The 12,494-nt window shown below is 41.5% G+C and overlaps 1 protein-coding gene across 1 annotated transcript in view; it reads left to right on the forward strand.

Moving 5' to 3' along the window:
* The window catches only part of IKBKE (inhibitor of nuclear factor kappa B kinase subunit epsilon), a 75,687-nt gene that overhangs the window by 48,793 nt on the left and 14,400 nt on the right, over positions 1-12,494 (forward strand). Inside the window, exons 14-15 of the mRNA XM_075196156.1 lie at positions 10,434-10,543; positions 10,998-11,074. Of these exons, the coding sequence (XP_075052257.1) occupies positions 10,434-10,543; positions 10,998-11,074 (187 nt within the window). The remainder of the gene's footprint in view (positions 1-10,433; positions 10,544-10,997; positions 11,075-12,494) is intronic.

The raw sequence follows: 12,494 nt of genomic DNA on the forward strand, positions 1-12,494 counted from the left end.
CCTTTTTCTCCCAGGATGTTATTAGCTTCTGCAGGGACTGTCTGACCGTGAGAGCTGCTACTCTGCCTATTGTCTGCTTCATTTCTAAAACATGTTCCACTCTGATCTCCTTAATTGTATATCATTCAATATATAAGTAGTAGAGTAATTTCCAAGGGCTAACTGCCTGACCTTAAATTTTTCTTCATTGGACCTCATCTGCCATGTCTGTGCCAAACCTGCCGATTTCTGCCAAGAATTATCATCTTGTCCTGTCTTAATAACATTACAACATTTAGTGTCCTCTACAGACAAGTACGTCTTACTTCCTAGGCCATCTTCAAGTTCATTAGCAAAACGTTTAAAAGGACAGTGCCCAATACTGATCAATGAGATATCTCACTACCAAATTGAGCCCAGTGTAAACATTATTCATTTATAACTAAGGGTGTGCACCGGCCACTTTTAGTGTTTTGGGTTTTGGGTTCTGATTAGCTTGAGGCTTTGGGTTCTGATTTGTTTTGCCAAAACATCCGACGAAAGGTTTTGGTTCTAATTTATTTTTAAAAAAGCATAAAAAGTGCTAAAAACCAGTTCTGTGGTTTTTTTTTCACTCCTACGCTATTATTAACCTCAATAACATTCAATAACAATCATTTCCACTAATTTCCAGTCTATTCTGAACACCTCACAATATTGTTTTTAGGCCAAAAGGTTGCACCGAGGTAGCTTGAGCACATAATGCCAAAAAAAAAGGTACAAGATGGAATTGTTCTGGGCCCTCCCTCCCACCCCTCGCGAGATTCGCTGCGAGACTTGGACGACAGAGCCTCGTTTTCAATTTTTTGCCCGCCGGATCCGCACTGTTCGGGTGGCCTCGGATTAGCGGAATCCGAGCCCGCTCATCTCTATTTATAACAACTTTGATTTCTATTCCGGGACAGGTTTTCTGTCGATGTACATCTTTTTCTCTAGTCCGTGTGCTCTAATCTTATGTACAAATCTGATAAGTGAAATAGTATAAACCCTTAAGAATTCTAAATAAATAATGTACTTAATGTCATGAAAAATGTTTTGGCAATAACCTTGCATTTGCAATACGTTTTCTATCTTCACTAATATGATTTCCTTTTTGCATATTTTGTTGCAATACTTCCATTTACCTTTCAGTCCCTTCTAGTGGCAACATTAATGATCTCTTGTTGTCGTTGGGTACATACAAGCTGCAACGTTTCTGTAAGCTATTTTTGGGAATGTCCTGTTTGGCATTGGTGCTTTTATAATCACTATTTTCTAAATGCCTCCTTACTTGTACGTTAGATATTGATGCTGTTAAATAAAATAAAGTTCAACAACTCCCACTCTAGTCCTCCCTGTAAATAGCACCTTTAATGAGGATTGACTGGACTTTGCTGCCCTCCCATTAGTACTTACATTTGGGTACAATCTATTATACCTGGTCACTTGTAACAAACCCCAGTCAGTAATTTATTATTGTTGCCACCACAATGTAAGGATTCTACATTATCACCTTCCTCATTGATATGTTTCTGGTAGGTAAGCTTTAAACTAGGGATGAGCGCACTCGGATTTATGAAATCCGAGCCCACCCGAACGTTGCGGATCCGAGTCGGATCCGAGACAGATCCGGGTATTGGCGCCAAATTCAAAAGTGAAACTGAGGCTCTGACTCATAATCCCGTTGTCGGATCTCGCGATACTCGGATCCTATAAATTCCCCGCTAGTCGCCGCCATCTTCACTCGGGCATTGATCAGGGTAGAGGGAGGGTGTGTTAGGTGGTCCTCTGTGCTGTTTAGTTCTGTGCTGTTTAGTTCTGTGCTGTTTAGTTCTGTGCTGTTTAGTTCTGTGCTGTTTAGTGCTGTGCTGTGCTGTGCTGTGCTGTGCTGTGTTCTGCAGTATCAGTCCAGTGGTGCTGTGTGCTGTGCTCTGTCCTTCTGAGGTCAGTGGTGCTGCTGGGTCCTGTGCTGTGTCCTGTTCAGTCCAGTGGTGCTGTGTCCTGTGCTCTGTGCTTCTAAGGGCATAGTTATTTCCCCATTATTCCCAAGTTTTTAAAAAATAAAAAAAAAGTAAAAAAAAATAAAAAATTTAAAAAAATAAATAAATATATAATAATTATAACCAAATTTGCAAAACCAATCCAGCAGTATAAGTCCATTGGTACTGCAATATTACCAAGTTCACACATTCTGCAGTATCAGTCCAGTGGTGCTGTGTCCTGTGCTCTGTCCTGCTGAGTTCCGTAGTGCTGCTGGGTCCTGTGCCGTGTCCTGTTCAGTCCAGTGGTGCTGTGTCCTGTGCTCTGTGCTTCTAAGGGCATAGTTATTTCCCCATTATTCCCAAGTTTTTAAAAAATAAAAAAAAAGTAAAAAAAAATAAAAAAATTTTTAAAAAAAAAATATATAATAATTATAACCAAATTTGCAAAACCAATCCAGCAGTATAAGTCCATTGGTACTGCAATATTACCAAGTTCACACATTCTGCAGTATCAGTCCAGTGGTGCTGTGTCCTGTGCTCTGTCCTGCTGAGTTCCGTAGTGCTGCTGGGTCCTGTGCCGTGTCCTGTTCAGTCCAGTGGTGCTGTGTCCTGTGCTCTGTGCTTCTAAGGGCATAGTTTTTTCCCCACTATTCCCAAGTTTTTTAAAAATAAAAAAAAAGTAAAAAAAAATAAAAAATTTAAAAAAATAAATAAATATATAATAATTATAACCAAATTTGCAAAACCAATCCAGCAGTATAAGTCCATTGGTACTGCAATATTACCAAGTTCACACATTCTGCAGTATCTTGTGCTACATATAATGGAGACCAAAAATTTGGAGGATAAAGTAGGGAAAGATCAAGACCCACTTCCTCCTAATGCTGAAGCTGCTGCCACTAGTCATGACATAGACGATGAAATGCCATCAACGTCGTCTTCCAAGCCCGATGCCCAATCTCGTAGTACCGGGCATGTAAAATCCAAAAAGCCCAAGTTAAGAAAAAGTAGCAAAAAGAGAAACTTTAAATCATCTGAGGAGAAACGTAAAGTTGCCAATATGCCATTTACGACACGGAGTGGCAAGGAACGGCTTAGGCCCTGGCCCGTGTTCATGACTAGTGGTTCAGCTTCACCCACGGATCTTAGCCCTCCTCCTCCTCCCCCCCCCTACAAAAAATTGAAGAGAGTTATGCTGTCAGCAACAAAACAGCAAACAACTCTGCCTTCTAAAGAGAAATTATCACAAATCCCCAAGGCGAGTCCAAGGGTGTTGGTGGTTGTCAAGCCTGACCTTCCCATCACTGTACGGGAAGAGGTGGCTCGGGAGGAGGCTATTGATGATGTAGCTGGCGCTGTGGAGGAACTTGATGATGAGGATGGTGATGTGGTTATTGTAAATGAGGCACCAGGGGGGGAAACAGCTGATGTCCATGGGATGAAAAAGCCCATCGTCATGCCTGGTCAGAAGACCAAAAAATGCACCTCTTCGGTCTGGAGTTATTTTTATCCAAATCCAGACAACCAATGTATGGCCATATGTAGCTTATGTAAAGCTCAAATAAGCAGGGGTAAGGATCTTGCCCACCTAGGAACATCCTCCCTTATACGTCACCTGAATAACCTTCATAGTTCAGTGGTTAGTTCAGGAACTGGGGCTAGGACCCTCATCGGTACAGGGACACCTAAATCCCGTGGTCCAGTTGGATACACACCAGCAACACCCTCCTCGTCAACTTCCTCCACAATCTCCATCAGATTCAGTCCTGCAGCCCAAGTCAGCAGCCAGACTGAGTCCTCCTCAATACGGGATTCATCCGAGGAATCCTGCAGCGGTACGCCTACTACTGCCACTGCTGCTGTTGCTGCTGTTAGTCGGTCATCTTCCCAGAGGGGAAGTCGTAAGACCGCTAAGTCTTTCACAAAACAATTGACCATCCAACAGTCGTTTGCCATGACCACAAAATACGATAGTAGTCACCCTATTGCAAAGCGTATAACTGCGGCTGTAACTGCAATGTTGGTGTTAGACGTGCGCCCGGTGTCCGCCATCAGTGGAGTGGGATTTAGAGGGTTGATGGAGGTATTGTGTCCCCGGTACCAAATCCCCTCGAGATTCCACTTCACTAGGCAGGCGATACCAAAAATGTACAGAGAAGTACGATCAAGTGTCCTCAGTGCTCTTAAAAATGCGGTTGTACCCACTGTCCACTTAACCACGGACATGTGGACAAGTGGTTCTGGGCAAACGAAGGACTATATGACTGTGACAGCCCACTGGGTAGATGCATCCCCTTCCGCAGCAACAGCAACAGCTGCATCAGTAGCAGCATCTACAAAATGGCTGCTCATGCAAAGGCAGGCAACATTGTGCATTACAGGCTTTAATAAGAGGCACAACGCTGACAACATATTAGAGAAAATGAGGGAAATTATCTCCCAGTGGCTTACCCCACTTAGACTCTCATGGGGATTTGTGGTGTCAGACAATGCCAGTAACATTGTGCGGGCATTAAATATGGGCAATTTCCAGCACGTCCCATGTTTTGCCCACACCATTAATTTGGTGGTGCAGCATTACCTCAAGAGTGACAGGGGTGTGCAGGAGATGCTTGCGGTGGCGCGCAAAATTGCTGGACACTTTCGGCATTCAGCCAGTGCCTACCGCAGACTAGAGGCACATCAAAAAAGCATGAACCTGCCCTGCCATCACCTCAAACAAGAGGTTGTGACGTGCTGGAACTCCACCCTCTATATGCTGCAGAGGATGGAGGAGCAGCAAAAGGCCATTCAGGCCTACACAGCCACCTACGACATAGGCAAAGGAGTGGGGATGCGCCTCAGTCAAGCGCAGTGGAGACTGATTTCCGTGTTGTGCAAGGTTCTGCAGCCATTTGAACTTGCCACACGAGAAGTCAGTTCCGACACTGCCAGCTTGAGTCAGGTCATTCCCCTGATCAGGCTGTTGCAGAAGCAGCTGGAGAAAGTGAGGGAGGAGCTGGTAAGCCATTGCGATTACACCAAGCATGTAGCTCTTGTGGATGTAGCCCTTCGTACGCTTTGCCAGGATCCGAGGGTGGTCACTCTTTTAAAGTCAGAGGAATACATTCTGGCCACCGTGCTCGATCCTCGGTTTAAAGCGTATGTTGTGTCTCTGTTTCCGGCGGACACAAGTCTACAGCGGTGCAAAGACCTGCTGGTCAGGAGATTGTCCTCTGAAGAGGACCGTGACATGCCAACAGCTCCACCCTCATTTTCTTCCACATCTATGGCTGCGAGGAAAAAGCTCAGTTTTCCCAAAAGAGGCACTGGCGGGGATGCTGATAACATCTGGTCCGGACTGAAGGACCTGCCAACCATTGCAGACATGTCTACTCTCGCTGCATTGGATGCTGTCACAATAGAAAAAATTGTGGATGATTACTTTGCTGACACCATCCAAGTAGACATGTCAGACAGTCCATATTGTTACTGGCAGGAAAAAAAGGCAGTTTGGAAGCCCCTGTACAAACTGGCTCTATTTTACCTGAGTTGTCCCCCCTCCAGTGTGTACTCGGAAAGAGTTTTTAGTGCAGCGGGGAACCTGGTCAGTGAGCGGCGAAGGAGGTTGCTTCCTCACAACGTTGAAAAAATGATGTTTATAAAAATGAATAATCAATTCCTCAATGAAGTACAGCACTGCCCTCCAGATACTACAGAGGGACCTGTGGTTGTGGAGTCCAGCGGGGACGAATTGATAATGTGTGATGAGGAGGAAGTACACACTGTAGGGGGAGAGGAATCAGAGGTTGAGGATGAGGACGACATCTTGCCTCAGTAGAGCCTGTTTAGTCTGTACAGGGAGAGATGAATAGCTTTTTTGGTGTGGGGGCCCAAACAAACCAATCATTTCAGCCAAAGTTGTTTGGTAGGCCCTGTCGCTGAAATGATTGGTTTGTTAAAGTGTGCATGTCCTATTTCAACAACATAAGGGTGGGTGTGAGGGCCCAAGGACAATTCCATCTTGGACCTTTTTTTTTGGCATTATATGACCAATCAACAGTCGTTTGCCATGTTCAAAAAGTAAAACCAAATTTAAAAAAATACAAGAAATTAAACCAAAAGTAAAATGCCGTGTCATAATTTAAAACAAGAGGTATTGACGTGCTCTAAAACTACTGTATTGTTGTTTATATTTTATAAACACTACACTTGAAAGCTTGAGTCTTTCAATAAAAAAGTAACTGTCCATTGCACGAATATTTGCAACAGGGACAATTTTAGGGTTAAGAAAGTCAACTAATAACACTTCGACGCTGTCTGTCTTTATAAACACTACACTTGGAAGTTGGAGGAGGTATTGTGGCCCCGGCACCAAATTTACTACCGGGGCCACTCCACTGTGCAGTCCATATTTAGGTGTATCAGATATTAAGCAACGGTGACAGTTGATGCCCAATTTTTTAATTACATTGTGGCCTCGGTACCAAATTGTGTACCGGGGCCACCACACTACGCAGTCCAGATACTTGTTTGGTGGAATTCAGACCAGTTGAGGGTTTTATTATTATATTGTGTGGACCACTCTATCTATACCACACTACAACTCTATACCACTCTATTTCATACTTTAATTCTATTTCATACTTTAATTCTATTTCATACTTTAATTCTATTTCATACTTTAATTCTATTACTAATTACCATAAAGAGGAACAAAATAAACCAATTTTACCAAAAGTATAATATGACTTAGACTTACAAACACTACACTTGAAAGATCGTGCCTTTAAATGAAAAAGTCAGTCTTCATTGCACGACTATGTGCAACAGGGACAGTTTTTTGGGTTTACAAAGTCAAACAATAACACTTTGACCCTGTCTGTCTGGGATCTCAATGACGAATTGTCTGTACCATGTTTGGAGGAGGTATTGTGGCCCTGGTATCAAATTGGGTACCGGGGCCACCCCACTATGCAGTCCAGATACTTGTTTGGTGGAATTCAGACACGTGGAGGGTTTTTTAATTATATTGTGGCTTCGGTACCAAATTGTGTACCGGGGCCACCACACTACGCAGTCAAGATAGATAGATGCGTATTGCGTATCATAGATAAAGTACATTCAGTGGTGTGGGGCAAATTGAAAAATATTCAAAATGCACTGACATTATCAAAAACAAGAGGTTGTCACACGCTAAAACTCCAACATGTATATGATGGAGAGGATGGAGGAGCAGCCGTATGTGTAGTGTAATGCAGATCTGTTGAAGGTTTTTTATATATTTTATTGTGGTGCCCAGTGCCCACTCCTCTACGCAGTCCAGGTACAATTATTGGTGCGAATCATAAAAGTTCAGGGTTTTTAATATATTGTGGTGACCCACTCCTCTACGCAGTCCAGGTACAATTATTGGTGCGAATCATAAAAGTTCAGGGTTTTTAAGATATTGTGGTGACCCACTCCTCTACGCAGTCCAGGTACAATTATTGGTGCGAATCATAAAAGTTCAGGGTTTTTAATATATTGTGGTGACCCACTCCTCTACGCAGTCCAGGTACAATTATTGGTGCGAATCATAAAAGTTCAGGGTTTTTAAGATATTGTGGTGACCCACTCCTCTACGCAGTCCAGGTACAATTATTGGTGCGAATCATAAAAGTTCAGGGTTTTTAAGATATTGTGGTGACCCACTCCTCTACGCAGTCCAGGTACAATTATTGGTGCGAATCATAAAAGTTCAGGGTTTTTAATATATTGTGGTGACCCACTCCTCTACTCAGTCCAGGTACAATTATTGGTGCGAATCATAAAAGTTCAGGGTTTTTAAGATATTGTGGTGACCCACTCCTCTACGCAGTCCAGGTACAATTATTGGTGCGAATCATAAAAGTTCAGGGTTTTTAATATATTGTGGTGACCCACTCCTCTACGCAGTCCAGGTACAATTATTGGTGCGAATCATAAAAGTTCAGGGTTTTTAAGATATTGTGGTGACCCACTCCTCTACGCAGTCCAGGTACAATTATTGGTGCGAATCATAAAAGTTCAGGGTTTTTAAGATATTGTGGTGACCCACTCCTCTACGCAGTCCAGGTACAATTATTGGTGCGAATCATAAAAGTTCAGGGTTTTTAAGATATTGTGGTGACCCACTCCTCTACGCAGTCCAGGTACAATTATTGGTGCGAATCATAAAAGTTCAGGGTTTTTAAGATATTGTGGTGACCCACTCCTCTACGCAGTCCAGGTACAATTATTGGTGCGAATCATAAAAGTTCAGGGTTTTTAAGATATTGTGGTGACCCACTCCTCTACGCAGTCCAGGTACAATTATTGGTGCGAATCATAAAAGTTCAGGGTTTTTAAGATATTGTGGTGACCCACTCCTCTACGCAGTCCAGGTACAATTATTGGTGCGAATCATAAAAGTTCAGGGTTTTTAAGATATTGTGGTGACCCACTCCTCTACGCAGTCCAGGTACAATTATTGGTGCGAATCATAAAAGTTCAGGGTTTTTAAGATATTGTGGTGACCCACTCCTCTACGCAGTCCAGGTACAATTATTGGTGCGAATCATAAAAGTTCAGGGTTTTTAAAATATTGTGGTGACCCACTCCTCTACGCAGTCCAGGTACAATTATTGGTGCGAATCATAAAAGTTCAGGGTTTTTAATATATTGTGGTGACCCACTCCTCTACGCAGTCCAGGTACAATTATTGGTGCAATTCATAAAAGTTCAGGGTTTTTAATTTATATTGTGGTGACCCACTCCTCTACGCAGTCCAGGTACAATTATTGGTGCGAATCATAAAAGTTCAGGGTTTTTAATATATTGTGGTGACCCACTCCTCTACGCAGTCCAGGTACATTTATTGGTGCGATTCATAAAAGTTCGGGGTTTTTAAGATATTGTGGTGACCCACTCCTCTACGCAGTCCAGGTACATTTATTGGTGCGAATCATAAAAGTTCAGGGTTTTTAATATATATTGTGGTGACCCACTCCTCTACGCAGTCCAGGTACATTTATTGGTGCGAATCATAAAAGTTCAGGGTTTTTAATATATATTGTGGTGACCCACTCCTCTACGCAGTCCAGGTACATTTATTGGTGCGAATCATAAAAGTTCAGGGTTTTTAATATATATTGTGGTGACCCACTCCTCTACGCAGTCCAGAAAGATACCTTGTTGCAACGTTTTGGACTAATAACTATATTGTGAGGTGTTCAGAATACACTGTAAATTAGTGGAAATGCTTGTTATTGAATGTTATTGAGGTTAATAATAGCCTAGGAGTGAAAATAAGCCCAAAAACTTGATTTTTAAACTTTTTATGTTTTTTTCAAAAAAAATCCGAATCCAATACCTTAAATCCGAACCGAGACCTTTCGTCAAGTGTTTTGCGAGACAAATCCGAACCTCAAAAATAACGAAAATCCGGATCCAAAACACAAAACACGAGACCTCAAAAGTCGCCGGTGCACATCCCTACTTTAAACAAAAAATAACTTTTCAGACAAATTCCTCCCATTTTCCAAACCATTCTGTCACTGACACATTATAATTATACTACCTGCGGATCTGTTATGCTGTGTCAGTCAGTAATTATTAGACCTGAGCTCCAGCAAGGAGATAAGGAAAACATGTACTTTTAGGGGTATCTGAGGACTGGGTTTGGGGAACACTGTCCTAGGACTTAGCTGTCCATGCATCTTTGCACAAGTATTAGGAATGTCCTACGAAATTTGGCAAGTTTCAGTCACTATATCTTATAACTTCTCCGATATCATTATTTGTTCATTTATTTTGCAATTGTTAGCATTTGTTACCATATATTTAATATTTGATGTTGGATATATTTTTCTATCACATTTAATTGTAATAAATTCCTTATTTTCTGACCTCCCTTCACTCTTCTGCTTCCCTATTTCTCTTGTTCCTTGTTGTTTTATGAGAAATTGACCAAAGATACAACAAGCTGTCCATATATGTCCACTGTCTGGTAAAGCTTTTTTTTTTTTATCAATCATTAAAATTATGAGCTTCCAGGAAGTGGTCTTCGACTGCTGAAAGTACTACAATTCTAGACACCACGAGCAGATTTAAAAATCTGAGAATATGAGTACAAGCCCTAGAAAATATTATAATACTAATCCATACTTGCCTACTTCCAGTAGGCGACGTCCGTGAGAGGGGCATGGTGCCTTGAATCACGTCATTTTGGCCCCGCCCCTTCAAGTAAACTGCAGATTTTTCACGGGGGGGCAAAACGGCGCGATTCCCGGTGCAAATTCATTTGGGGATGCGGGAGAAATGCCAGCTCTCCCGGGAGTCCGGGTGACTGACCCGAATTTCGGGAGTCTCCCAGACTTTCCGGGAGAGTTGGCAAGTATGTACTAATCGCCAAATATAATTTACAGGAAATTCTGACAAAATAAAGGTTACTGATCTATGTTAATTTTGTTGCAGATAAGTACTGCTTTGTCCAGTTGTTCTCACAGCTCAGAGAAAGAGAGCATGCTGGGATTCATGCTTTTAGAAGTATCAAAGGACCAGGATCATATTCGAGTGAACAGAAGGTGATATATCACACACTCAGAATTACATATCTATATAGTGATCAAAGGTCAAAACAAGATAGTTTGTGGGAATATTGCAGAGTTATTAGACATTTTGCTGGCTAGTTTTAACATCAGAACCATTTCTCATTAGTAATAATAATGTAAAGTGTTTTCATTGTGACCTTGATAACATTTCGAACATATCAGCAAACTAGTTATGTGAGTGTCACTGATAAAGTGAGTTTTATACCGGTGAATCAGTGGAAATGTTTAAAGTAGATATTTGAGGCACTCGTGTAAACGTGACTTAACAATTTCACAATTCCTGGCCAAATAGTTCTGAATGGTGGGTTAGTAGGTTGTGGGCGATTTTTGGTTGTTTTTTTTAGCATAAAAATAGAATACATGTAATTTAAGTATAGTATTATGGGTAAATATAGTTTTCAAGCCTTTGCCTATTTCCTGTCTTCAGCATTAGCAGGATAGACCAATGTCTCCAGAAAATGCAACTGATCTTCAAGCAATTTAAAGAGCGAAAAAGTCATCCAAGTAAGTTAATATCTACAAACAGCTGCTAAGAATCCACCGTAGGTGAGAACAATGTAAATATTACCAACTTTCACAGATGCTCCGGTTGCTTCAGTTTTATAATTGGATGTAAAGCTGCAAATTGTACTCCGGTTTTAATCCACAGTCGCTAATATGGAGCTCCACCTGTGCTGTCTTGAATTAAATTGTCTATCAACCAAACACGGTTCCAGAAGTGGTGGTATGCCATAACTCCCAGCATTCCCACTGTAAAAATTGGGACAAATTAGGCCATGTCCTGATTTCACCACTTTGCTTGCAAGGCCACTCTGCTTTCTGAAGCCATTCCCTATTGTTACAGATGGAAGACTTGCTTGTTGGCCGTAGAGTGCCACTCATCATTAAATACAAGTGGATAGAAAAAAAAGGTGTAATCTAACATTCTCAAATATATTTAAAAGTTCTCATGCTGTGACTTGAGATTTGTTAACTAGATGAATATTACTAATTGCTTCTTGGCAAACTGAATCTCAAAATGTAGTGCATCCTAAACGTCTAAATATAACATATAACATAAATAAAAGTATATGCATAAGATAAAACAATGAAAATATAGAGGAACAACTGAAGATGAAATGGAGAGTGAAGCCAAGAGAAGGAAAGTTTAGAAAGGGTAAACCAAGAAGGAATATAGACGAAAGCCAAGAGTCAATTAGATAGAAACCACATTGTTCTATTATAGTGGAAACCAGCCCTTGCTGTTTCCATGAACACTATTTTATTACAGAAGGTGAGTATGCCTGAATATGTACTTCCCTACTGAATGGGTCCCATAAAAATATAGGCTTTTGGCAGAGAGTAAAAAGCTTAACCCACATTTCTTTAAATTGACATGGGTGATACTAAATGGGTATGAGGTTGGACTCTAATGGGACCTTTACTATTGGGCAGACCATCAAGACACATTGGTGCAATACCAAGGTGTTTGCAGGTCGCATTGGGTGTACTTTGGAAATGAGCGCCAGAGCTTGTACACAGACTGAAATGACCAGGTCAATGGCTCCCATGTTTCCTGGCTTCCAAAGGTTTCCCCTTTTTTTTCCACTTGATTTTAACTCACAATGTTTGGTTTCCCATAATTAAGAACTCTGATGCTCTACTGTAGAGGTGTCCAAGCTCAGTAATTATCCCACCTGTCTCTACAGACAGAAATCCTGAAAACAAGAACTGCTGGTAGCCCTTGAGGACTGGGCTTAGACACCTCTGCTTTAAAGACTATTGTGTGAAAATCCCAGCAGGTCAGCATTTTCACATTTCTTCCCCATTGTAGTGTTGGGTCTGAACAACAACTGAAACTCTTGACCATGTATTTATGCATTGAGTTGCTGCCACATGATTGGCTGATTAGTATTTGCATTAACAAGCAGATGTACACTTTACC

Source organism: Mixophyes fleayi, chromosome 2 (assembly GCF_038048845.1).
Source record: "Mixophyes fleayi isolate aMixFle1 chromosome 2, aMixFle1.hap1, whole genome shotgun sequence".
NCBI lineage: Eukaryota > Metazoa > Chordata > Amphibia > Anura > Limnodynastidae > Mixophyes > Mixophyes fleayi.